Below are 24218 nucleotides of genomic sequence, written 5' to 3'. Positions count from 1 at the left end.
ATTGGGACACATATCGTGGATACCTTTTCATGATTTTCTTGGTTTTCTATGTCGTGGATTTACACCCTATTTTTTTTCCCGAATACTATGCTATTGGGTAGGCACACTACGGCGAAGCATACGCTTACAAAATACACATGACGTGATACTTTTTGTAAATATTTTATTACGTACTGCTGAAGCACTAGGATTTCGCTCCTTCCCACATTTATTGTCTCAGCTTGATACGAAACCTCTCTTAACACTTTTGGCAACGTCCAACACACCGGAACCTTATCATATTCCTTTCCTTTTGTGGTTGTATAGTGTCTCCAAAAAAAAAGCAACATCCTGGCATCTTCTTAAATCTCACCTGATTTGTATTGCATATCACCCTTATGGAAGACGAACGTTGCAAAAATTGGAGTCTATATCAGGTAGTTATAAAATCAATATAATACTGACTGTTCATTGTTAGGCACAATAATCACATCTGAGGAGCGAGGTTTTATCTTGGTAACAAATTGTAGTTGCTGGCTATCTCGATGCATTCCCAGATTTGGAAATGAAAGAGGGTGCTTTAAAGAACGTCTTTCTGAAACATGGGATGTTGTTACAAAGCAACTTTTCACACCAAGTGACTTGAAAGAGGAGCTCATTAATGAATCGGATGATTTAGAAAAATCCAAAGATATGCTTCGGGCTTCATTAGAAGTACAACTCCTTTTGCGAGAATTGTGGGATGCTACAAACCCCTTAACCACATTGCATTGTCAGACACTCCAAACTGACAAGGATGAAGAAAATACACTTCTTTTTCTTCAGAACCGTTTAGTGTCCTTTCAAATTCAACAAGATTCAGGAACCTTAGAATTCACGAAGGATGGAAAATTACAACTGACTACTGATGCATTTTTACAAGTTTGGGAAATGTTAAGATCCTTGTGGAAAGAGCGCAATGATGCCTGTTATGACTTGTCCGAGTCAAATGATCATATTATTACCAAAACTCTTCGCACTCTTGAACCCACTTGTGTCTACTACGTCAATACATGCCAGGCACTTGATGGTGGCGCATTGAAACGCAGTGTTCATTTTTTCTCTCATCCTACTTATCAGAAAGTCATATCATGGAGAGTATGCCGGTAACGTAATTCATTTAGAAATGCAAGATTTTAATTCACCTCTTCAGTGTTGTTAAACTTTTTTTGTCTCTCCTTGTCCAAAATTGTATCCATTTGTACGGCGTGAATAGTTCCTTTAATGGAAATCCTCTAGACCAACACATGACTTTAGTGGGTCGTGACTTTACTTTTTTTGAATCAAAAAAGGTCTTTGTTGTCTTTTCACAGATTGAAACACTATTAACTTCTTTATCTGATGTTAGCCCTTATCTTGCAATGTGTCATTGCTGGGAAATTTTAATAGAACATGCGTCCCCCGATGCACTTCATCCTTTTCTTCCAACAATTGTACGAAAGCTTTTAAAATTCATCGACAAATTAGAAGAAAAGTATCGAGAACATGTGATCTCGTTATTGACAAAAATAATCACGTTGATGCAAAAGTGTGAAATGGAATCGAAAAAATCAATTCTATCTGCTTTTTGCGAAGTTGACATTCTCAAAAGTGTGCCAGAATTAAGTCAAAAGCTCACTCGATTTCGGGACAATCCCAAGGAACTAGCTAAAACAATTCTCTGCAATGCAGGAACTATTTTGAGTTCTCCTAATAGTTGTTTAGAAGTAAAATATGCAATTTTGGTTTCTATAGAAATAGCGTTTAAACGTCTCAACTGTACATCATTACCACATCTTCATCAACTTGCAAATCTTGCATTTCCTTCCGATGAGGGTAAAAGGTTTTTAACGGCGTGTGTTTCCTTAGCAGGCACAACACAACCACAGGAAGATCCTATAAATGTTTTAGCAGGATCCATTCTAGGGCTCTGCGGAACCCATTATACAACCATGGCTTGTTCAACATTGGCCCCTGATTGGATTTGGTGGGATAGCTGTACACATTTCATTGCTGTACGAGTTCTTGAATATCTTATCTATCCCAATGTCAACAATCGCGTCAGCTTGTACTATATACAAGAATTACTCCAGTATTTGGATAATTGTATCATTGAAAACCACGACTATTATAATAAGGATCCATCTAACTGTTGTATGTATCATGATAATCCTACAACAAATATTTCTGTAATGGATTTTGTTTCGGACAACGTTAAAAGGCTGGGATTAGGATTCAAGTCTTCCCGTTACACACTTTCCGTTTCCTATCAAACATCCCAACCTTTACATCCTCTACAACGCTTTGTCAAGTAACATTTCTTTAACTTTAGATTTTTCTGGCATTTGTTTTAAACATGTTCAGACAACTACTGCAATACATTCCCAGCCAACACCGGTTTGTATTTCTTCGTAGTGGATTAGAATACTCAGGATTTTTACCAGACGTACTGAAATTTTTGCTGCCTCATCTTTTGTTGTTCACTCTAACACATTTACCTGAAAACAATGAAGAAATCGCTATTCGAGTAAACAAAGTATACTGTTTTTTTCATTTCTGACGTTTTTTTATGTGTGACAGATAGGGAAAACGGTCGTTCATATTCTTGATTTAGCCACCATGCACTCAGAATCGTCAACCACCTCAATTGGAATGCCTGACGAAACGTTTATACTATTCGACCCCACCACTACATGTCAAATACTTTTCTCGGTATGTCGTCATCCTTTTGTTGCATGCTGTAGACATTCTTATATAGGCGATTGATAACCTAGCGCAATTGGTACACGTCTATAGTAAAATAGATGTTGAGACTCATTCCAATTTGGAAACGCAAAGTTTTGAAAATCCCCAGCTACGTCAATCTATGTCATTATCTTTACCCGCACATGCATGGTTATATCTTCAGCTGGTGTTACGCGTTTGTCGTGGTAGTAATGCTGCAGTAGCGGCGTGCAAAATAGGAGCTTTTTCAAGGTATAACAAATATTCTAAACTGTCTAAGATTTTGAATGAATTGTGTAGGTGTTTGTTTTATTTAGAATCGACTCTGTTTTCTAAGGGCGTCACTTCCAGTGTGGTTGATTCAATGATGAACTTGCCAAAAGAATTAGACAATTACACATCAACGTTTGTTCCTATATTTATCGACGCTTTTCGTGGCCTGCAGGATTGGGAAAACATTCGAGGTTGCTTAGAAGCTGTAACCATTTCCAAAGACAAGGATATTTTTATAGACCGATTAGCACTTACTTTAGAATCGCAAAATGAACCTATGGTTATAGCATGGGAGTATACACGTTTGTCAAGGATGAATCACGTCAAATCGGATGATTTTCGATCAAAAGCTTTACATTCCTTTTTAGATGCTCGTGATATCAACACTTTTCTATTAGAGTACGAAAAATCGAGTGGAGCTGTGAAGGCTGCTTGTCTTCCTTTGTTTATGAAATCTCTGTGGAAGCAAGGATTATGGACTGTTTTAGAATATCTTTATGTAAAATATAGTGATACCATTCGAATATCAACTTGTTCAGCCAGTTCAAATGAACTTTTGATAAAGGATGCGACTGGCGAACGCACAACATTTCATCAAGCTTCAAATTATCCGTGTATCGAGTATGATATACCCCCATCTATTATTGAATTACCTTCACCTGGCGAAATCGATTTAGCCGCTTCGACATGGTCAATGCAAGATAGATTAGATTTTTTGATTGCTGGCGTTTTATCCGCTGTACATCAAAAAAATTTTTCTTTAACTCATAACCGGCTTGAACGGTTTTCTAAAATCGCAGCCGCGTCTTTAGCCACCACAACCAGAGAAACTTACTTTCGATCGCACCTTACGTTGTTACCTTTACAATTATCAACGGATTTAAAGCAATTGATTCAAATTACCCAAGAAAAAAACATGTCGGAAGAGCTTCTTATGGAACGTGTTAAAGTGGTGGTGAATTCATCACCACCGTTGATTGAGGTTTTAGATACAATGAAAGTCGCCTTAGAAGAACTTAATTGTTTACGCACCGCTGCTATGGTTTCCATCCGACTAAGCAAGTAAAATTGCTTTGTGATTGATTATGTTGTTTTAAAAACACGTCACGTTTTTAATAATACCGCTAGAATGTCTTTTACTAAAAGATTCTTTAAAAAACCTGTTAACCACTATATAAAAGTTGTTTTTTGTTTTAGAGTTTTGCGTAAAACAATTCTTTACCCCCCACATGCGTCCCGTTTCAACCCAGTCACGCTCTGTGGAAAACATCAATTAACGGATTACTTGAGATTCTTTGATACTGCCTCTAACGATGATATGCTTATGAGAGCTTTACGAACCGAATTATCTAAATGTGTACCATCTGTACGAAGTGTTCTTAATTTGTCCATTTTTATTCTTAACAGTTCATTCACAGAGTATGCGACTTAGCCTTTTGGAGCCATTAACAACAGTCGATGATAAAATAGCAGTCCGCTATGCGAAACTTAGTGTTTCAACGACACATCTATTGCCAGAAAAACTTCAAATGTTACAAAAGGTAAAATAATTTTAGTAAACAGCTTATTCAAAATTGTCTTTGCTTTCTACAGGTTGTTGAACATCATCCTCAGTCTGAAAAAGCCCATCGATGCTTAGCGGAGTTACTAGACACCCAAATTTATGACTGGAGCTCACGAACATTCAAAACATGCCAGAAAACTGAGTACTCGGACATGGAATGTCCCCAATCTGCATTAGATGACCTCCCGAATTTCCCCAAAGGTTTGTTTCTCTTTAGAAATTTTTCGCACAAATTAACAATTCGCTCTCAGGCTGGTCGATGATTTCCTTGGTGGAATCTGCAATATACCACCATCTGGAGGCAGCTGCATGGTCCAAATCAACGCAACGCGCACGATTTCATTTACTCAAATTTCTGCAGCTTTTAGTGGATATATTTTTTCGAGAAAAAACTGTAAATAAAAACGAGGATGTTCCATCCGTTGGCACTGGAAACAATATGAATCATGCTACAGTACAAAAAATTTTTATACAAAAAATTTTTACATTAATTAAAGATCCTTTTGATCGAATCCCAATTTCTTACTGGTAAAAGTATTAAATGGTAGAACAACGTATCTAAAAAAAATGACGAATAACTTTTAGGTATCTTGAAGTATCCCAGCTTGTGGCTCGTTGTCAACATAAACAATTGGGACCCAAAATTTTTCAACCGTTGCTAGCACGATTATTACTACATATGCCTCAAAAAATGGCTTGGCACCTAGGTCCCTGGTTTTGCTCAGAAAGAAGTGAGCGTCATGTCACCGCAAACAACGTTCTAAAGGCGGTAGGTTTATTTGTTAAAACTTGTTACACCTTGCCGTTTTAGGCGAGGGAGTTGGAAGATAATGTGTCAAATAGTCTTCTAGTTTTTTATGTTGAAAGGTGTCTTTAAACTATTCTTTACTAAACCAACATTACGGTTCTTTATACAGAACAGCAACATTTATTTCATGCCTAGTATCTTTAGCGAATGCAACACTTACACCAGTATCCCAGCAACAAGAATCTCCGTCAAAAAATAAAGTAAAATTATCCAAAGAACTACCCGAACTTTCCCGGTAAATTCTTCGTACTGTTAATCGTTGAAACATTTAGGTCGAATTATTATGATAAAATATTTTTCATTTTTTACAGAATTTTATCATCTGTGATTGTAGCAAACGGTTCAACAAATTCCATACTCTTACCATTACTTTCACAACTGGATGCATCGGGAAGCAATGTCAATTCGGTATTTTTGCTTCTATATAATAGATAAAAAAATGTAATTACGAAATACAGAATTGTACATTTGTACATCATATAGATGACACTATGTTAATCATGCGGTCAAAACAACGTCCTAAAAAACTTCTTTTCAAAGGAAGCGATGGTTTTGATTACCCTTGGTTAGTGAAGAAAGAGTCCCGTGGGGATCTAAGAAAAGATGCACGTCTTATGGAGGTCGCGGGATATGTCAATGAGTGGATGGAAAAAGTTGAAAAAATCAAGGAAAAAAATTTAAAGGTCTTGATACCTTTATTTAATTTTTTGGAATAGTTGCCGTTACAGATTCAGCGCTACTCTGTTATACCGTTAAACGAAATTACTGGTCTTATAGAATGGCTTCCACATTTGGTAACACTACGGTGTGCTGTTCTTGAATTATTGGAGACTCATCTAGGACAAGATAAATTTATGAATTTTATGAAAAAAGTTCGTCTGATTATTATAAATTTCGTTTCACGTTAAAATGATTTTTTAGGTGATCAGTCGTTACAATCGACATAAACACAACCCTTCCGCGTTGTTTACCGATTTTCAAGAAACGTTAAAAATTTTTAAACCCGTGTTACAAGAGCAAGTTTTTTTTTTTTTTTCAAACTAAATAAAGCGTTTTATAAATAGGTTTTTTTTTGAGCGTTACGGAATCAATGTTGCGGTCTGGTATGAATGTCGTAAAACGTACTGTGAGTCTTTGGCAAGCTGGAGCGTTCTTGGATATGTTTTTGGTTTAGGTGACCGGTAAGAAAACTCATACTCTTAAATTAAGTTGCAAGTAATCTTGGTGTTTTTTATTTTTCATTCCAGCCACGGAGAAAACATTTTAATAAATATCAAAACTGGACAGATAGTTCATGTTGATTTTGATTGTTTATTTGAGAAAGGATTGAAACTGCCTGTTCCAGAAGTAAAAAAAACGTTTTGATTAGAAATATATTTTTTAAATACTTGTGACCTACTTTCTCTCTGACAACCTCACTATATACTCTATGTTCTTATTTTTTTTTATTTATCAGATTGTTCCTTTTCGATTAACGCAAAATTTAATAGCAGGATTAGGTTTTGGTGGCTTAAAAGGCAGATTCCTTTCAGCGTGTGTTGATACTTTGATTACCCTTAAAGAATACCAAACAGACTTCCTTTCTCTACTTCAAGTAACCGCATTGTTTCTAATATTATGCTAATAATGCGGATTTAGAGTTTCGTGTTTGATCCTTTAATCGAGTGGACTCGTGTTGGTAAAAATGGTTACAGTCAGCAAGAAGTACGGATTGACTTACTGATAAATTGGATATGCTTTTTGGGACTTTATTTTAGGAAGATTACGAAGGCGGTGGCCTTCGTGCTACTAAGTATTTACAGGACGTGAAAGTTAAGCTTATAGGAGGTCTCAACTGCCGGTCACAGAAACTATTAAAACCTTCATCAACACTTTGTACAGCCGGTTCTCAAAAGAGTCAACAAAATTCCCAACTAAAAGTTGAGGAAATTTATAACTATGTCACAACAGTACGTTTAGATTAGTTGCAGCGCGCTCAATGTGACTTCTATAAACTTGAATTCACGTGCTTAGTGGGTAGTCGAACCTAATATTACAGTGGAAACTCAAGTAAAAGAACTCATGGAAGCTGCGTCATGTCAGAAAAATTTGTCGCTCATGTATTTAGGATGGATGCCTTGGGTATAGATAAATTTTGTTATTTATTATAATTGTAAGTGTCTCTACTTATTTTCGCATTTATTCATCATCTAATACAATTTTAATAGCAGAAACTAAAAATCCAGAAAAAAGACGTGATTCACTCTTCATAATAGGGTGTGTTCTTTTTTCTAAAACCTATACATGACGCTACGATAGAATAAAGAAAGTGATATACGTTAATCTATAACCTACAACAAATTCTCTTAAAAATAGTTCTTCAAATGTAATATCAAGAAATGATTTGAAATTTATTAAATCTTGTTGGACTGAAAACGCGTGTGTATGACTCAAAGAAAAGAATACAAACCGCCCGTCTTGAAATCAATAAGAAAAAAATAACAGTCTGCTTAACGACATTTATTGTATAAATACCTGGTTTAAGAAAATGTTGGCTTAACTTTGTTGCAATGGATGCTACATGGCTTATGCTAAATTCTACTTCGTTACAACCAGGCGACAGTGCAACAAGAATTGCGTCCACAGGTTGCTCAACCAAATTTTTAGCTGAACTATAACGAGCATGTGAAAGTTTTTCTTCTTCCTGAATTCGACGACCAAAGAGACTCATTTCCAGCGACTCTATATTATTTTGTAACGCGTTTATAACTTCGGCTTCATTTTTGCTTGATATTTCATTTAACTACAGTAAAAAGAAATTATATACACAAAACAAAATATTACAGCTTTTGAATGCATTTTTAAGTATCTAGTCCACGTACAAAAGATAATGGTAATTCTTGTAATACACTCAATTCTTGCAATGATAGGTCTAGTTGACTCATTATAAAAGAACTTAATCCTTTACCATATGCCCGAATGACACTTCCTTCACCTAGAAAGAAAAAAAGTATCTACAAACCCTAATGACAACGCTTTCTTCTACTGACCACTCAAACGTTTACAAATTGCTCCCGAAAGTAAGCCAGAAGATTGATCTATCACAAGAACACGACGGGTCGGCTGTATATCAGCAGCAGTTAGCATAGCTGATAGATAATCAAATCTCAACCCTCTAATATATATTTATTTAATAAAATGGACTCTGCTATACTTTACCCAACACGTTTAAAATCTTGTTTTATATACGTTTCACACACGTCCATGATAGTAACAGGTAAGCACGTTATTTGTTTCATATACCTAATGTTATATTTGTTCAATATTTTAGTAGGTGAGAAACTACGTACTTTTGTTTCTTTTTTTTGATGTATTTTTCTTTTGAAAATGTGTTTTTTAATTGAAATGTTTCACTATTCTGGATAAGAGCATCAATTATAGCTTGGGGTGCATCACCTATAAAAACCATTGTAAAGGGAACGACAGCAAAATCAAAGACATGGATTTGCAACACATTCATACCTCTATTTTTCATATACTCAATGTCCTCACTTGTTAACAATTGTGCCATTTCAATGTCGCTATTTAACAGCGTACCCTCTATTTTACAAAAAAAATAACTAATCCATTTTTCCACTATCATTAAATGTTTATGGCGTTATGGTAACTATTATCTATAAGCTAAAATTTCTTATTAATGACATTTTGAAAAAGAAAAAAAACTAATGTTTTATCTATCACTACAAGTCCCTAAAGAACTACAAGTACCATTTTCATCTAAATCAGTAGCATCCAGATTCTTTAAATCTTTCCATGAATATCTCTCATTTTCTTTTAAAACACGCAGCTCCCCATTTTCATCAAAAATATATGTACAACCTGCTTGAGCTTTTTCTAAAAAAAATGTTACAGGAATCATCATTTTTTTTATGCGGACCATAGAATTCTTGTCAGAATAAATTGCAGTGTTGACAATTTTCTGGAATCCGGTTGCATCCCTTACAACGAAAATTTTATTCATAGTATCATTCATTTTCAAAAAATAAATTCATTAATGTAAGGTAACCTTTATGACGTATTTTTAGTCGATGCTGGTTTTTTTTTTTTAATATAAAGTTTCTGTACATCAGAAATTTTTAGGTAATTTTTATAACAAAAAAACTAGGCTTTCAACTCGATGTTTAATAACACTACGTTACGCTTTGTAAAGAACATTTTTTTACCCCAAACATTAAAAGTAGTTGTCAAAACTTTTCACAGGTAAATTTTTATATTTTACCTATAGAATATTCATTTTAAAGCAGTGTTTAATGCGTCATTATTTTCTATTTGATTTCTTACAAAAGAACAACGACGTTTGATTTATGAATTCCGTAAATTTCAGAAAACTATTTTGACAACCCAGAATCTTCATGAAACATTATTGACCGTTCATGAAAATAATTTAACAGGGTCCTGCATTTATATAGCACATAATTGAATCGTAATTCTATCAATTATCACTTTATTTCTGTTAATCCTACACTTTTTTATCATTTCCACCTCTATTTCATTTTATCTACGTGCTTTACTTAAAAGGAAAGCTCATAAAATGTAAGGATCTTGACGTTTACTTTACATAAAAGTAGTTTTAAACGAATAAAATTATTAGCGAAGATAAGGTACAAAAATTGCTTTTTTTACAACGCCGTATGTAGCAGTTTTTCTTAGTTTTTGAAGAAACTCGAGAAACTAAATAACTCAGTACCATTCTTTCATTAAGAAATCTGGCAATAAGTTTAAAAATAAATATTAAAACAGCCGTACTGCTAAGATACAAACGTTGAATCAAAAAAAAACATTTTTACAAACAACCAAGACTATATACGGAAAAAATGCACTGATCTGGTTTATCGGTAATAAATTGTAACAGAATGTAATGTAGTACCGTTTATTTATACAAAATTATTCACAATAAGAAAAACAATTTTTAAATGTACTATACCATTGATTTTTCAAATTTATCAAAATCTAATAACTTTTTTTTTTTCTATCGACAAATAAGAAACGAATTGTTCCCTATGTCCCATTTATTTTCTCAGTTTATTTTGTCCCTTGGGCAGATATTCTGATAAGCACAGTGGCTCAATAGATACATACCTGACGTCGAAGCTTGACATAAAGATTTCTGATAAAAACTTAATTCATTGTTTTCTTGTGGGCTACTTGAAAACTATGTTTAAAGAGGTAATTAAAAAAAAAAATGTGTTTTAAATGAATCCTTACAATTAGGAAATCGTTGTCGATTGTCACAATCACATGCTTGGCCGTGTAGCAGCTGTTGTTGCAAAACAATTGTTGAATGGCCAAAAAGTAACTTTGCTAAGATGCGATACAATCAATATTTCAGGGTCTCTGTATCGAAATAAACGTATGTTTTGATTTTATTAACCAAACTCAAACAACTAAATTTCTTTTTCGTCTATTTTTTTTTAGTTAAATATGAGGCATTTTTACGTAAAAAGTCTAATACGAATCCTCGAAGATCCTCAGTAATCCACTATCGCGCTCCATCAAAAATTGTTTGGAGAACTATTAGAGGAATGTTACCACATAAACAACCTCATGGAGCAGCAGCACTTGGTCGTCTACAAGTTTTTGAAGGTGTTCCAACACAATACGAAAAAACGAAACGCCTTGTGATCCCATCAGCTGTCAGGGCTGTGTGTTTAAAGAGCCACCGATCTTACTGTGTGTTAGGAGATATGGCATCTCGCATTGGCTGGAAACACGCGGAATTAGTAAAGAGACTTGAAGCTAGACGAAGAATTCGAAGTGCAGCTTTTTATGAAAAAAAGACAGCGTCTCGTGAAGAACTGAGATTGAAGAAACAGGCAGCTTTTGAAAAATTGTCAAAAGAAGATCAAGATATTCTTTTGCAATCAGGGAAAAATTAATTTAGTGTATCTAAAAATTTTTTGATAACATCTATCATTTTATGTTCTAGAACGTTTTAATTAAAAATTAAACGAAATTGGTTGATTCAACAATAATCAATGAATGATTACTATTGGCCTAGGCTAAAATTTAATGGGATGTTTTTTTTAACGAAACAATGGTTTTATTACTTAAAAATAGAATGGTGTATTTTTCTAATGGTGGGTTTAGCATTGTTAAAAATGTTACGTGAATAACAGATTTTTAAAAAACATCAGTGGAGGTACCGTGAGTATAATTCGTTAAATATCAAATTTAAACATCAAATTGATAGTGAGAGTACAAAAACAAAAGTTTCGAGTATAAAAAATAACGTCTTCCGTTTATGCTACTAATTCTATACGCAGTAATTATATCAAAAAACAGGAATTGTTATTATATATAATTAATTCTACAATAAATGTAAAAGGTTTTTGTGAAAAAAAATTTATAAATAATTCACAAATTACGGCGAACCTTAAATTGAACAGATTTTCGCATTATAAAAAAAAAACTGCATCTAAGCACGGGAAGAAATTACACATGTATACAGAAAAATATAAATTAATGCTTGCTGTAATTTTTTTTAGTTAAAGCAACAATTTTGTAGTTTAATTTTAAACTTCGCGGTTTCATTTATTTTCTATTATTTTTAATTCCTTTTATAAAAAACTGCTTTAAAATAATTTTTTTTTTCTTATGAACATAATATTACCGCAATGTTGCATGAGACAATCCTCGTATTTTTTTTCTTTTAAACGGATACTATTGTGTTTGAGAAATTAATATTTTAACAGACGTTTTATATAGAATAACAAATGTGACAAAGTATGATTGCTCTACTTATAAATACTTTCTATACTGCTCATGTATGAACCAATATTCGCAACTCTATGGATCCTTCAAATGATTTTTCCATGTCAATACCATCAACGTCCTACAAAATTCATCGATCCTTATCGTTGAACGACGTTTCCATAAAGCATCAGAAACAGGGTACATCTGATTCCGGATTCAATTTAAACAGTTCAGAGAACCTAACAGAAAATTATCAAGGGGGACACGGATTGACAAATTTTTTTTTACCGAAAATAAACTCCAACAAAAAACGGCCGAGTGTCCAAACTTCTACAACGTTTCCAAATTTTCCTTACTATCAGTGTAATACGGGTATCAACAATATGGAGAATCATTCTTCAATATTGGAAACAATTTCTCAAAAGAATTCATTATGTATACCCATTTTAAAAAAAAAATACTCACTAAATAATGATTATTTGACGGTATCAAAAAAATATTATGAAAATCGAGAAGAAAAATATTTAAATTCTAATTCTTTTTACTTTACTGATGCACTTTTGCATGAAAAGCCGAATAGGGACCCTTACTCGATCAATAAGACCAAAAAAGTAAATGACTGTACGACTACATGGGATTCCAATGTCACATCACCGACTAGTCACAATTTATTTCACAGCGTTTTATCAGACAAACGTTTAGAACAAGTTAAAAAGCATATAACATTTACAACGAATGTTGTCACTGAGGCAGTTCATGTATCACATTTATGTGGTGTTGCCAATGCACCGACAGTCTCAATGGAGAGTCAGCTTAATATCAATGATGACGAAGGCAACCAACTTCTCGTTAACGAGACTCCTCATCTATCTTTATCAAAAAATTTTCAAGAAAAAATACAGCATATATTCAGCATGTGGTCTGACAAAAGAGAAACGCGCTGGACCCCACTTGAGACAAAACCACCCCAGCATGTCTTTTCTACAACGGATGTTGAACATGTCTCATTCCGTCTACATAATTTTAACAAAGGAACAAGTAAAATGTATACGAGTGACTACCTAAATCAGGAGCAACCTCATTGCGCGACGCATGCAATTGACGACTCCAGAGACCAAAAAGCTCTACGTTCTCTCTCTCTAGGATTCCAGAAATGTAAAAGAAAAAAGTTGTTCTTAAAACATATTTGTCAAAAATCAAAAAACAATTTTCGAAACGAAAGCAATGTGAAATTTGTTATTCCGTTGCAGTATAAGAAAAGGGAAAAACGATTTTTCAACTTTATAACAAAACGTATTCCCATGACAATAAATCCATTAGTTTGTGGATTCAAAAAAAAAAAAAAAGGGGCGTTTGCTTTCAGTGCGCTAAATCCCACCATTACACGTTTAAATGAATTAGTACTGATGACTTTTAATGTTGGACTATTAGAATATTGTTTCGGTGGTATCAGCTGGTATAGAAATCCACCATTCACTAAATTCCGATTACAACATATTGCCCGTAAGTTAACAAAACGTCGTGCATTCAGATTTGACGGTTTTACAGTAGCATTTGTATCTATGGCTATTTTTTTTTTCCTCTCTATATGTAGCTGCACTCAAAAATTCGGGATGTCACATCATAGCGCTTCAAGAAGTTTACGACGAGTGGCAAGCCAATTTTTTGATTAGTTTTTTAAAAGTAGTTTTTCCTTTTGTGGCGCGATGTGCTTCCGGTGGCATGTTCAGTTTGCATAATGGGTTAATGCTCATGAGTCAGTTCCCTATACTTAGAAGTCATTTCCACTCATTCCACTCTGTAAGACTACAGTAATGTAACATGACATTTTACAATCCTCTACCTTTTTCTCTCTAGGTCACCACACTTGAGAAAATATTTGGTTCAAAAGGCATTTTAGAGGCAACTGTAGAAATACCTACAGTTGGAAAAGGTAAGACACAACGGCTAAGTTTTTTTATTAATATAACGCATTGGTGTATGTATCTCTACGTTTATTTTTAGTTACAATTTTTAATGTTCATTTAGCAAGCGGAGCTATAGATCCTCAGTGTTCATCAGTGGAACTACTTCGTTATGATGAAATTCTTCAAATTTTTGATGTATGTAGTGTGGCTAAAAATCGAGGGGAAATACCTTTAATTATGGGGGATTTGAACGCAGCTCCTAACATTTGTTCGTCTAACTATAAAGCTTTTCTTTCAAAAGGGTGGCGTGACGCTTTACTACTCGCATTGCGAAAACAAAAAATAAATGAAGCGCTTCATGAACTTGAAGCTTTCGAAGTGTGGCAGTTGCTTTGTAAAAACGAAGACTTTGTACATGAATGCATTAATTCGATTAAACAGCTCTCTCATTCTTCTAGTGTTATCCACACGGATGCATTTGTCAATCTTTTAAAAGAAAATAATTTATATAGTGCTTTTCACAAAACACAAAAAGCTCAAATGCAGAGTTGGCAATCCCGGGTTAAGACCATAGAACAAAAACTGATCGTTTCAAAGCCTTCCAAAATACTTAACATTATATCCTTGATTTATTGGTACTCAAACAAAGAAACAACGGAGAAGCAAAAAAAGAAACTTCAATTCCAACATACTGTCGTATTACTTAAAAGATATTCAAACTTTATGGCGCACAGACGGCGCCGTGAACCAATCAACTCGTTCCTCAAGTCACAATATACAAGTAAGGTTTTTTGTTAGTATCAACAACTTTACAGAGGCATCAAAGTGGTATACTTTAATTAACAATACAAAAATGAATTACAAAAGTGACGTGTTCAACTGTATCACACATAAACATGCACACTCGCCCGCACACTGAGACTATGTCTTTCTTTTCTATAGACGATTCCCCCACTCCTAGAAACAGTCGTGCTGCGCGTATTTCTCGTTTTCCCAAAGTATTAAGAGTCTCACATTTGAAAAGTGCATACATAGCATTTATTCCCGCACCCTCTCGTCAAAGTATAGTTCCCTCTTTATTTCACACAAAGAGTACTACCCAGTTTTTGTCGGACAAACCTGTCTGGTTTCCGTATCCGTCGCGTCGCTTTTTTCTTCGGCATTATTCGTGTAGTACAGACATCTCATCTGATTGTTCCTTGAACAAGTCGTTAAGCGCATCTTATAAAACCCAGAATTCAAAACATTCATCGGGTGATAAACCTTATCTCAAATATTTCCAATGTGATCCGTTTTCTTGTTCTTTGTACACGTGGGATCCTCAAAACCCTCTAAACGTGATTGGACCCCACGCTGGTAAGCTTTGTACCGTAAACTTTAATTGTATAAGTGTTAAATACACGGTGATCCATGAGATTGTCTTGCTTTTGAAACGCACCAACTTTTTAATGCAATCATTTCAACAAAATATTTTTTACATTTTAGAATGTCACGGACTGCGTTGTGATCACATCCTTCTTCCTCCTCAGGACTATATTGGAGAGTTAGGATCTTTCGAAATCACCCAAGCTGATGTTATGTTTCAAAAACCTGAAGTACCCATTCAGGGTTTTTGTTGTGGTCTTGCTGGAAATACATCTCTTGTAACACTATCGGATCATTATGGTGTCCGGGTGACCCTTTCCCGTTTCACATGAGCATTTCTATCTTTTGTACCTACATTACACTTCGATTAGACAAAACTCATCTGATTGTTGTCAAGCGTATGCTACCTCTCATTAATGAGTTGATAGTATTTCTTCATTTATCGTCGCTTAATGTTACCGAAAAAATTTCAATGATTTTCAACCAGTTGTTACAGTAACGTTTTTTTTTTTTAGGGTTAAAAAAAAATATTTTAAAAGCTTTTTATTTAGTTTCTTCCATCCAATCACATTGTGTATTAGATGGTTCTTTTATTAAAACCACTGATGCTCTTACTGTAAAAAAACCTGCACATCCAATGCATTTTGTGGCGTCCCTATAGAAATTAGGTTTACATGCTCCACGGAAACCTTTCTTTTGAAAGCTCTTATGTGATGCCGCTCCATCTCGTGTCTTCACAAAAAAGATTTAACATCCATTTTCGCCAGAAGAACCGAAATCTGTCTTTATTTGACGCAATCAAATCAGTTGCATCTGCATCCTTTACAGAAGAATCCGATAAGCATTCTATCCATTTAAATAAGACTATTCCATTTTCACGAGAAAAATCAATTTCACATAAACAAATTTTTCTTATTGAAAATAAAAACCTTGACTCGTTCAATACAAAGTCATTCATCAAAAAACAGCATCTTTTGTGTGGCATTCTTTCAGACCCTAACTTTAAACCAATGTCCAACCACCAGCGCGATAAATTGAATAATAATCATTGTCAGTCTTTTGAGAATTCAATTCGGAAAACCGCCACCTTTCAGGATATAAGAAAACGTGTACATGATATTTTAATGAATCGTGACACTTCGTCAGAAATACCAGATTTATCATTTAACATTAACCGTTTGAAAACTTTATCAGAAAAACCTATTTTGGATTCAAACCAGGCAACAAGTGTTGTATGTAGCGAAAAACTCAAGAACGCTAACGCTTTTCAACAAAGTCAAAGACTAGAAAAAAATGATTTAGATACATCCCTTATGCAACACCAACCTGCTTGTATCGAAATGTTTCGCAAAAAATACAATGATGCCGTTTTTGAACATGCATCTTTAGTCCATGAAACATTGCGGTAACTCAAGTATCAATCCATGCGCTTTCATTTATGTCGATTGTAGAGATCAGTGTAGAACCGAAAACGTACCGGAATTCATTACTGATACACTGACCCGCCCAATGCTTTCTGAAAAAAATACTAGTCTTTTTAAAAAGCATCTGCGTTATCAAAAACCTCCTTTACCGTTCGTTCACAGGGGCGCATCCCCTCAATGTTTGAATGAGAGTTATAGTATAGCAAAGAATTGACTAAGCTGACAATGGCTCAAATAACGTTGTCACTTGACTTGAAAGTTCGATTTTCATCAACAAAGTCAAGAAACATTTAGGGTCACCTGTATATTTTTTATTCTAGTAATTTCATTAAAATTCTCCATAAACCTTCTTGAGAAGCTTTCCTTAATTAAGGTTATATATATTTTTTTTAAACGGAATTTGCAAAAACAAACTACTTTTAGTTTTATAAATATCATGCGCCATTAAAAAAACATGTATGTCAAGTTATGAATCACGTTAGCACGACAAAGATTATTTGAAAAACGGTACATAATCAAAAATCATCATGACGACGCGAAGATTTAAAAAAAAAACATATGAATGCACTCCAATTTTTCAAAGAGAAAAGTTGCGTGTAGATGCCACTAAATTGTGTTACTCAATAAGCCGTTGAATGCCACGGCGTTACACTGTATGCCGAGAAACAAAATAATAGAAAGGCATTTGAAGGTTCTGTGTATCCCAACCTTTTTTTCATTAAAACAATGCTAAAGGATTTCATGCCCGAAGTTAAGAAGAATCCTAGTTGCGAATACAAAGAAACGTGTACGTAGCAATTGATAACAATAAAAAAATCTACCTTTAAAAGAGATTGAATTGAACTAAATTCATGCAGAAGATATTTTGTGTATAAAGGAGATTCATCTTGTAAAACATATTGAGGTATATCGTATAAGATTTTCATTATTGCTTCACTGGCTAAACGCAACTAGAATAGATATTGCACTATCAGTAACAAAAAAAAAGCCGTCACCCAAAAATTACATTTTTATTAGCGTGAACAGATGATTTATTCATTTCAAAAAGAATTTTACGATACTCACAAATAAACCATCTAAAAAACAATCAATCTTAGAAATTTAATTTTACAATCATCATATTACCTTAAAAAAATGTCACAAAGCAACCGCAGCAGCATTCGAGACAAAAGTGGTTTAAATTTATCAAACATTTTCTTTAAGGCATCTAAAGTATTCAATTAATTCAATCAATTCAGTAGTTTTTTTTACCTGATAATGGTTGAACCCAAACACTTTCCTTTCTTGTTTTTTCATCCACCAAGTCGGAGCTATGGAATGACGAATACAACTGCGATTTCACAGGACGGCTAATTAAGGAAAATAGTTTTGTAAGAGTGCTTGCTTTCATCCTAAAAATCATTTGGAACTTTTATAATATCGTGTTGTATCCTACTCATGATGTAAACTTATTTTTGTTGTTTCTAATTTTACACACGTATATTATCGACACAAAGCATACTACATCGTGGGCATTAAACAAATTATTCGTTATTTGCATTACGACGTTTCAACTACTTAATGGAAACTATGAAGAGGAATAACAATTCACTTGCTTAATTTCGACTTTCATGAAGAGCGAAACGACCAAAGAATTCCTAACACCTACTTTGACAAAGCTTTAAACTGTGCTTGAAACCTTAATATTTCTTTGTCTTGTAGTATTCTAGTTATACACATTGGGAGGATTCCATGCACACACTACACAATGCAGCACTAACTCTATTTTTTGAAGAGCCATTATAAGATAAGGTAATGTATGCTCCATGTATTCTACAGTTCCTAGTACCGCAACAGTTACAGTTTCCGGATTTCTTAAAAGTCTAGAAATGGGATAAAACAACAACATTAGCTTTTATTTTTTTAAAATAAACACCACGTACTTTGTAGACGTTCGTGTCGCAAGCATCTCAAGATACTCGTTCAGATTTTTTTGAAACGCTTCCACAAGATCCACCACTAAGTCAGGCCGCGCGAAAGTTTGGTATTGGTGATAACATTTTTTCATATTAACAAGAAGGGTTATACACGAAGAATAAAGCGTTCTAAAAACAACGAAAAAAAGAAATGTTCTCTCGTATTAAATCTGGCTCGAACTCTTACTTTGTACAACTATTCACAAAATCGTCTTCTTCATGACCTTCATGTTGATCATAAAGAATCTCGTCGCTCTTAAGACTTTCTTGCATTGTACACGCTAGGCGACTAAAAGCGATATTTTGGGGAAAAAGAAATAGACGATTCAGAAAAATGCCTACTTTTCTTCATTTTTTATCCAGGTTTTTACAAAAGAATCAAAACAGCTTGAAATGACTTTATGGAAATTTAAAGTAAGTATTTCTGTCTTTGAAAGGAAGTAGATAACGAAATATTGTATAGTTTGTTCATGCTAGTTTTATTACTTGTGAACCTTACTGAATTGACGCCCGAATCTAGTTTCATACATGACGAATCGTTTGTATTGACCGCTTTGTCTTTGTTTTTTGTAAGATCTTCGTTTACGTTTAAATCCTGACTTAACAATTTCAAATATGGCAGTTTCTCTTTTATTATAGGCAATTCAAGGCAATCATTAAATGTCACTGGTTTTTCCTCAGACAAACTCAACTCAGCATTCTTTAATCCGTTCCCGCCACGTTTGAAAAATTACAGAAATTTAATTTGGTACATTAGCGCATGACAAAACATATAATAGATAAAAAATACCTTTGTTCTCTCCTGAAATTTCTCGTTCAAGTAGAGTTCAAATTCTTGAGTTTTCAAAAGAGCCTGAACCTAAAATTTTTTGTGAAAACAAAAATATACATTATTGATTTTTTACTGTCACATTTGAATTTGGATCAGCCACATCCATTAGACTAATTAATTGATAGCGAACAATACGACAAAATTCATGTGTGATAAACAACAAAACATTCCATTCTTTTAAAAAACATTGATCTAATGTTGCATTAAAATTCCATTTTTTGTAGAAGATGAAAAATAAACATTAATGGCATTAGCTGATAGAGCAAAAAAAGGTATACCATATTTGCTGGGAAATTGACGGAAAAGCTTCTTAAAGAATATATACCGTCGATCAAATGTTTGAAGAGTAATATGAGGATCAGTTAAAGCATTTTGATCAGGAAAATTTTTAGTGTAATCTTCCAAAAAAATTTCTGTCAAATGCAATAAAAGAATTTTCCTATACATTCATAATGTCGTAAACAAGTTAACACCCAATGAATGCATTTTAAGAAGCAACACCTGAAATTTCGCGGGTAAAACGTGTCCACCAATTTACAAGCATCTAAAAAGTTTAACGATGAAGGGACTTCAGTACTCATAAGTCTACACAATCGCAAGGGTGAAATGTAGCCTTTAGAAAGTTATTCCAAAATTAAAAAATGAATACATGTCGAATTGCATCATTAGCTGTGCCTTCATTTTGTCGATCACCTCTTGGAATTCTTGTAAGTAATTCTATATGTAACCATAAAATGAAACAAGATTTCATAATTTTATTTTAATGTCCTACTTGTAAATCATTTGTAAATTGTTTCTGGTTAAAATATGCCACCAAACGATAAAGGACAATAAGAAACGGTATACTATTATCGTAGCGGTTTTCAGTGCAAAACGTGCGAATATTGGACAGGGCTATCACTAGAAAAACAACTACCGTATGTATTTGAACTCATAATTTATTGGTAACAGTACCAAAAACCTTTAAAAATTTTAAAAATTTAGTCACTGATTGAATCGTTTGACGACCGGCTTCTAATACTGTTATATCACTCCATGTTGTCTCAACTTGTTTCTGTAAAAGACTTCGTTCGTTGTCAAGATGCTCTAAAGAATTCAATAATTTCTGATACACATCATAGTATTAAGAAAAGTGTATTTTATTAAAAAACATCTATTATATTAACAAATATAAGAAAGGGTTTGAAAAAAAATAATACAAAAAATGTTTAGCTTGATAAATACCCACATGACCTAAGGATTTCGCATCGTCCATTTGCCCTTGTAGGGTATAAAGTATTTCACACTGTTGATTCACTTGTTCGTCTGTTTTTTCTTCTAATATTTGTATTTTAGACTGCATTTCTTGAAACGCCTCATTTAATCCATCTTTATCTGCACCTCAAATGATTATAGTGTATTTGAAGTTTAAATATTAGAGGTTTTGTATACCAGAGGATATTGTATTATCAATAAAATCACCAAGTGATTTTTGACAAAAGGATGCATTTTCTTTATCACTTTCCATATACAAATCTATCAAGTCTTAAGTTCCCAACTTTATGTGCAATTTAGAATCCCACATTTACCTACCTTTATTACGCGTTATATCTTTTTCTAAACCTTTTAATAAAAAGGTCATTGAAAATGTTTTCTTTTCACACATTTTTTGACAACCAATTTTCTGTTAAGGAATTTTGTCAATCATCAATTTTAAAACTGTTTGTAAGAGTAATTGTGCCTTTTTCTTGTTATGTTTTCTCTAATGCATTTTACTGATATATAAAAATAGACAGAATTTAGTTTGTAACTATAAAAATAATTTATTTTCTTGAAAAAAGTTCCGGGCCTAGCTTTTGAAAAAACAGTTGGAAACGATACTTGAATGACAATTATAAATACTTTACTTTTTAAAATAACTAATGAAAAATATAGCACCATTAGAAAAAAAAATGAACATAATGAAAAAAAAATATTTTTTTAAAATATATTATTTCCTAAAAAAAATGGTCAAAATATCATGTTATTCAATAGAATTAAATACCTTGATCTTGTTCTTTAGCCATCATTTCATAATATTGATACATAATATTTACAGCAAGTAAAATACCCGTTCCAGAACCTATAGCTCCTAGAACATCAGCGATGATAGTTAACGCTCCGATGCAGACGCCACCGAAGGCAGCCGCAATAGGAATATATCTAATTTCCAAAACATTATTAAAGCATTCAACTTTATGATGAACTTGACGAGCCACTCTCACCGATTCAAAACTTCAATGTTGGAAGTTTCACGATATCCACGAATCGCTAAATGGTTATCACGAAAGTGTTTAGCCACGTCACGAGAGCTTGATCCGGATATTTCAGTCCAAGTCTACACATAATTTTTTAGTAGGTTAATTATTTAGTAAAAATATTCTTTATATGGCTCACGCGTGAAAACAATGCGCATGACGTTAAAACAAACAAAATGTAAACAAAAGCTCGTAAAGGATCCTCAACTAGAAAAAAAATGTTAAAAGTAATATTATTATTCTTTCAGTTTTATGACAGTTTTGTTCTTTAAAAAACCTCACCCATATTAGAAACATTAGTTGGGGGAAAAATATAATAAACCAACCCTCCTACTGGAACAGGCTGAGAAGTACTATCCCCTTCCTATTTGAGGTTATATAAAGCAAAGTACACAAAAGTACATTTAACAAGATGACCCGAAATAACGAAATAGAAAACTTACGTTCCACTGGCCTAATACATTTGCCATAAGGCTAAATTTGAACCTTTGAAAAATAATTTGCGAGAAAAAATAAATATTAGAAACAAGAGCCGTTTGAAGAATTATAGGAATATTTGATGTATAAAATAGTTTTATAGGGTAAACTCCTTGTTGCCCGCGTACTTTTTGATATGCTATAGTCAAATCGACCTTAAATCCCTAATCATACACATGACAAATGTACTGTACCCATTAAAAGAAAGATATCCATTTATGTAATCGTGGACGAGAGAGTTTACTGAATCATGTTATTAATTTTAAGCTAACTTGAAAGTATATAACAATACAGAAGATGAAAATAGTTGCCAGAAGATTGGTAACATTAGGGGCGTTCGATCTACAGAAAGCTTCACGTAATGCCTCAAATTTATTTTTCTTTGTAACGAGTAAATGGAACAATGCAACAAGCGCTCCTTCAAATTCAGTTCCTTTTCCTGTATTTATAGTTGTAGGGGAAAAGGCCTAAAAGAAAAGATAAAAAGCTTGAATTGATGCATCAACAAAAAAATATAAAATAGCACACCTTCCAAATCACACTTTCACAAACATTGGTTGCAATAAAAAGTGATATACCCGAACCAAGTCCATAGCCTTTCTGTAATAGTTCGTCTAGTAGGAGAACCATGACTCCCGAAAAAAATAATTGTAAAATTATAAGCATAGCGTTTCCTGCTCCAAGAGTAGACACGTCACCGTACATTCCGCCCAGAACATAAGCCAAAGCCTCTCCAATTGTTATTAACAATCCTAAAACTATGCATACGTATTGTTGTGATTACTATTAAAATAAACATATTTTTTTTATTTAAAAAAATTTGAATTTCTTCAATGCATGTAATCAAATTAGTAGCATTTCGTGCATTGAATTTTTCCAAAAATAACATACGTTTTTGTGCTCCGTTAAATAGCTCACGGTCCTCTTTCAAGCTCTGATCTACTTCAATCAAGCGTGATCCAGCCAAAAGTTGCATGATCATTCCAGATGTGACCACTGGAGATATACCAAGTTCCATGACTGTTCCACGATTGGACGCTAAAATAACCCGCATCCAATAAAAAGGATCCGCGCTATAGGAAGTAACGATTCCATAAAGAGGTATTTGACAGCAGATTAAAAAGATAAACAACGTCATCAACGTCCATATGAGTCTTCCTTTAAAAGAAATCTAAAGAAACTTTTTGCTAAAACTAAAATTTTTTGTGTATAAATGTAATACCTTCCGATGCGGCACGGCAACTTCCGGTATAATATGCATCGCAGGTTTCATAAGATTTAAAAAACGAACTAAAAAAAAATAAAAAATAGAAATAATAATTTCACAAAATAGGTTTTTTTGACATATAAAAAGATAATTCATAGGCTTACATCCTTTCGCCATTGTAGTTAAAAAATTAAAACAAAACTAAATTTGTTAAATAAACCGAAACTAAAATTCAAGACGTTAGACAATTAATATATATATATATATGTTCTTCGTCTGTTTGTAATGAAACGGCTTGAATTCCTTACCGTAGCCTACTCGTTTTTATTCTGTGGTAACACTGGTGACAGTAACGTGTTTGGGTCATTTTCAACGGGTTTTGACCAATAAAGGTATCCAAATTCATGTTAATAAAACACCATAAAAAGTATAATGCAGTTTTATAAGAAAACGCTGTAATATATATATATAGACCATTAAATAAGGAGTTTTTTTCTTTTTTGAATGGAAAACCAAAATAAAATAATTAATTAAAAGAATTTCAATGCCAATTAAAAAAAATGTTTTGGTATTCAAGGATTTTTTCATGATCTATATATTATTCTCCTACTGTTTATATATATACACATACTTTTAATAAGATAAGTAGCATGTAAATAATTAACGGTGGCCACTAA

At 33.4% G+C, this 24218-nt stretch overlaps 6 protein-coding genes across 13 annotated transcripts; 3 read left to right on the top strand and 3 right to left on the bottom strand.

Moving 5' to 3' along the window:
* Positions 1 to 1874: 1874 nt before the first annotated feature.
* Positions 1875 to 8024, top strand: LOC128883761 (uncharacterized). Of its 4 annotated transcripts, none has more exons than XM_054136450.1 (24): positions 1875 to 2308; positions 2362 to 2524; positions 2578 to 2709; positions 2756 to 2973; positions 3022 to 4056; positions 4192 to 4360; positions 4413 to 4535; positions 4588 to 4759; positions 4810 to 5086; positions 5144 to 5327; positions 5370 to 5425; positions 5476 to 5601; positions 5678 to 5774; positions 5825 to 6049; positions 6095 to 6238; positions 6288 to 6382; positions 6431 to 6547; positions 6614 to 6713; positions 6823 to 6960; positions 7005 to 7070; positions 7124 to 7315; positions 7380 to 7415; positions 7474 to 7518; positions 7577 to 8024. In XM_054136450.1, exons 1-23 carry the CDS (start codon positions 1950 to 1952, stop codon positions 7495 to 7497), a joined length of 4248 nt encoding a protein of 1415 aa, XP_053992425.1. In that variant the 5' UTR covers positions 1875 to 1949; the 3' UTR covers positions 7498 to 7518; positions 7577 to 8024. The 4 variants fall into 4 exon arrangements, with proteins under 4 accessions (XP_053992425.1, XP_053992424.1, XP_053992423.1 ...); XM_054136449.1 differs by having other exon boundaries at positions 7574 to 8024; XM_054136448.1 differs by having other exon boundaries at positions 7380 to 7518.
* LOC128883763 (tRNA (adenine(58)-N(1))-methyltransferase non-catalytic subunit trm6-like) lies at positions 7473 to 9422 on the bottom strand. 2 transcript variants are annotated; one of them, XM_054136453.1, is made up of 9 exons: positions 9114 to 9422; positions 8868 to 8945; positions 8696 to 8801; positions 8565 to 8648; positions 8396 to 8520; positions 8228 to 8340; positions 7881 to 8148; positions 7701 to 7822; positions 7473 to 7643 (listed from the first exon to the last, which is right to left on the bottom strand). In XM_054136453.1, exons 1-9 carry the CDS (start codon positions 9376 to 9378, stop codon positions 7545 to 7547), a joined length of 1260 nt encoding a protein of 419 aa, XP_053992428.1. In that variant the 5' UTR covers positions 9379 to 9422; the 3' UTR covers positions 7473 to 7544. The 2 variants fall into 2 exon arrangements, with proteins under 2 accessions (XP_053992428.1, XP_053992426.1); XM_054136451.1 differs by having other exon boundaries at positions 8696 to 8945.
* A 1041-nt stretch (positions 9423 to 10463) lies between these two features.
* On the top strand, positions 10464 to 11391 carry LOC128883974 (60S ribosomal protein L13a-like). Its single transcript, XM_054136893.1, has 3 exons — positions 10464 to 10571; positions 10617 to 10755; positions 10821 to 11391. Exons 1-3 carry the CDS (start codon positions 10560 to 10562, stop codon positions 11279 to 11281), a joined length of 612 nt encoding a protein of 203 aa, XP_053992868.1. The 5' UTR covers positions 10464 to 10559; the 3' UTR covers positions 11282 to 11391.
* An 802-nt stretch (positions 11392 to 12193) lies between these two features.
* On the top strand, positions 12194 to 15778 carry LOC128884297 (uncharacterized). 2 transcript variants are annotated; one of them, XM_054137589.1, is made up of 6 exons: positions 12194 to 13601; positions 13693 to 13898; positions 13956 to 14031; positions 14103 to 14786; positions 14948 to 15361; positions 15491 to 15778. In XM_054137589.1, exons 1-6 carry the CDS (start codon positions 12194 to 12196, stop codon positions 15700 to 15702), a joined length of 3000 nt encoding a protein of 999 aa, XP_053993564.1. In that variant the 3' UTR covers positions 15703 to 15778. The 2 variants fall into 2 exon arrangements, with proteins under 2 accessions (XP_053993564.1, XP_053993563.1); XM_054137588.1 differs by having other exon boundaries at positions 14948 to 15778.
* Positions 15779 to 17308: 1530 nt separating this feature from the next.
* Positions 17309 to 21308, bottom strand: LOC128884298 (vacuolar protein sorting-associated protein 53 homolog). Of its 3 annotated transcripts, none has more exons than XM_054137590.1 (22): positions 21154 to 21308; positions 21013 to 21105; positions 20810 to 20955; positions 20536 to 20686; positions 20354 to 20481; positions 20231 to 20298; positions 20083 to 20166; positions 19860 to 20020; positions 19655 to 19773; positions 19540 to 19608; positions 19249 to 19449; positions 19092 to 19177; positions 18937 to 19038; positions 18717 to 18878; positions 18555 to 18656; positions 18443 to 18499; positions 18046 to 18185; positions 17920 to 18001; positions 17801 to 17870; positions 17616 to 17744; positions 17503 to 17557; positions 17309 to 17445 (listed from the first exon to the last, which is right to left on the bottom strand). In XM_054137590.1, the coding sequence occupies exons 1-21, from the start codon at positions 21224 to 21226 to the stop codon at positions 17546 to 17548; spliced, it is 2235 nt and encodes a 744-aa protein (XP_053993565.1). In that variant the 5' UTR covers positions 21227 to 21308; the 3' UTR covers positions 17309 to 17445; positions 17503 to 17545. The 3 variants fall into 3 exon arrangements, with proteins under 3 accessions (XP_053993565.1, XP_053993566.1, XP_053993568.1); XM_054137591.1 differs by having other exon boundaries at positions 19661 to 19773; XM_054137593.1 differs by lacking the exons at positions 21013 to 21105; positions 21154 to 21308 and having other exon boundaries at positions 20806 to 20884.
* A 107-nt stretch (positions 21309 to 21415) lies between these two features.
* LOC128884299 (protein transport protein Sec61 subunit alpha-like) lies at positions 21416 to 23899 on the bottom strand. The gene is made up of 12 exons (XM_054137594.1): positions 23850 to 23899; positions 23706 to 23766; positions 23557 to 23624; positions 23226 to 23505; positions 22863 to 23092; positions 22607 to 22801; positions 22301 to 22498; positions 22140 to 22221; positions 21997 to 22064; positions 21825 to 21937; positions 21605 to 21762; positions 21416 to 21557 (listed from the first exon to the last, which is right to left on the bottom strand). Exons 2-12 carry the CDS (start codon positions 23716 to 23718, stop codon positions 21541 to 21543), a joined length of 1422 nt encoding a protein of 473 aa, XP_053993569.1. The 5' UTR covers positions 23719 to 23766; positions 23850 to 23899; the 3' UTR covers positions 21416 to 21540.
* Positions 23900 to 24218: the final 319 nt, after the last annotated feature.

The sequence above is a fragment of the Hylaeus volcanicus genome, unplaced genomic scaffold (genome assembly GCF_026283585.1).
Source record: "Hylaeus volcanicus isolate JK05 unplaced genomic scaffold, UHH_iyHylVolc1.0_haploid 12237, whole genome shotgun sequence".
Taxonomy (NCBI): domain Eukaryota; kingdom Metazoa; phylum Arthropoda; class Insecta; order Hymenoptera; family Colletidae; genus Hylaeus; species Hylaeus volcanicus.
This window is presented reverse-complemented; position numbering and strand designations above follow the sequence as displayed.

What these genes read in the sequence shown, in the direction of transcription:
- LOC128883761 (XM_054136448.1), top strand. Translation starts at nt 1,950, where the DNA reads ATGGCTTGTTCAACATTGGCCCCTGATTGGATTTGGTGGGATAGCTGT. An exon ending in CAAACAACGTTCTAAAGGCG is followed by an intron (nt 5,328 to 5,369) that starts GTAGGTTTATTT and finishes TTGCCGTTTTAG; the next exon opens with GCGAGGGAGTTGGAAGATAA. An exon ending in ATGGTTACAGTCAGCAAGAA is followed by an intron (nt 7,071 to 7,123) that starts GTACGGATTGAC and finishes ACTTTATTTTAG; the next exon opens with GAAGATTACGAAGGCGGTGG.
- LOC128883763 (XM_054136451.1), bottom strand. Translation starts at nt 9,378, where the DNA reads ATGAATGATACTATGAATAAAATTTTCGTTGTAAGGGATGCAACCGGA. An exon ending in AAGAATTACCATTATCTTTT is followed by an intron (nt 8,149 to 8,227) that starts GTACGTGGACTA and finishes TTTTTACTGTAG; the next exon opens with TTAAATGAAATATCAAGCAA. An exon ending in CCAACATTTTCTTAAACCAG is followed by an intron (nt 7,823 to 7,880) that starts GTATTTATACAA and finishes ATTGATTTCAAG; the next exon opens with ACGGGCGGTTTGTATTCTTT.
- LOC128883974 (XM_054136893.1), top strand. An exon ending in GTCTCTGTATCGAAATAAAC is followed by an intron (nt 10,756 to 10,820) that starts GTATGTTTTGAT and finishes ATTTTTTTTTAG; the next exon opens with TTAAATATGAGGCATTTTTA.
- LOC128884297 (XM_054137588.1), top strand. Translation starts at nt 12,194, where the DNA reads ATGGATCCTTCAAATGATTTTTCCATGTCAATACCATCAACGTCCTAC. An exon ending in ATTTCCACTCATTCCACTCT is followed by an intron (nt 13,899 to 13,955) that starts GTAAGACTACAG and finishes TTTTCTCTCTAG; the next exon opens with GTCACCACACTTGAGAAAAT. An exon ending in AATACCTACAGTTGGAAAAG is followed by an intron (nt 14,032 to 14,102) that starts GTAAGACACAAC and finishes GTTTATTTTTAG; the next exon opens with TTACAATTTTTAATGTTCAT.
- LOC128884298 (XM_054137590.1), bottom strand. Translation starts at nt 21,226, where the DNA reads ATGTGTGAAAAGAAAACATTTTCAATGACCTTTTTATTAAAAGGTTTA. An exon ending in TGATAATACAATATCCTCTG is followed by an intron (nt 20,956 to 21,012) that starts GTATACAAAACC and finishes TTTGAGGTGCAG; the next exon opens with ATAAAGATGGATTAAATGAG. An exon ending in TGGATAAAAAATGAAGAAAA is followed by an intron (nt 19,039 to 19,091) that starts GTAGGCATTTTT and finishes TATCGCTTTTAG; the next exon opens with TCGCCTAGCGTGTACAATGC.
- LOC128884299 (XM_054137594.1), bottom strand. An exon ending in ATTTAACGGAGCACAAAAAC is followed by an intron (nt 23,093 to 23,225) that starts GTATGTTATTTT and finishes ACGTATGCATAG; the next exon opens with TTTTAGGATTGTTAATAACA. An exon ending in GTATTGTTATATACTTTCAA is followed by an intron (nt 22,499 to 22,606) that starts GTTAGCTTAAAA and finishes GTGTATGATTAG; the next exon opens with GGATTTAAGGTCGATTTGAC.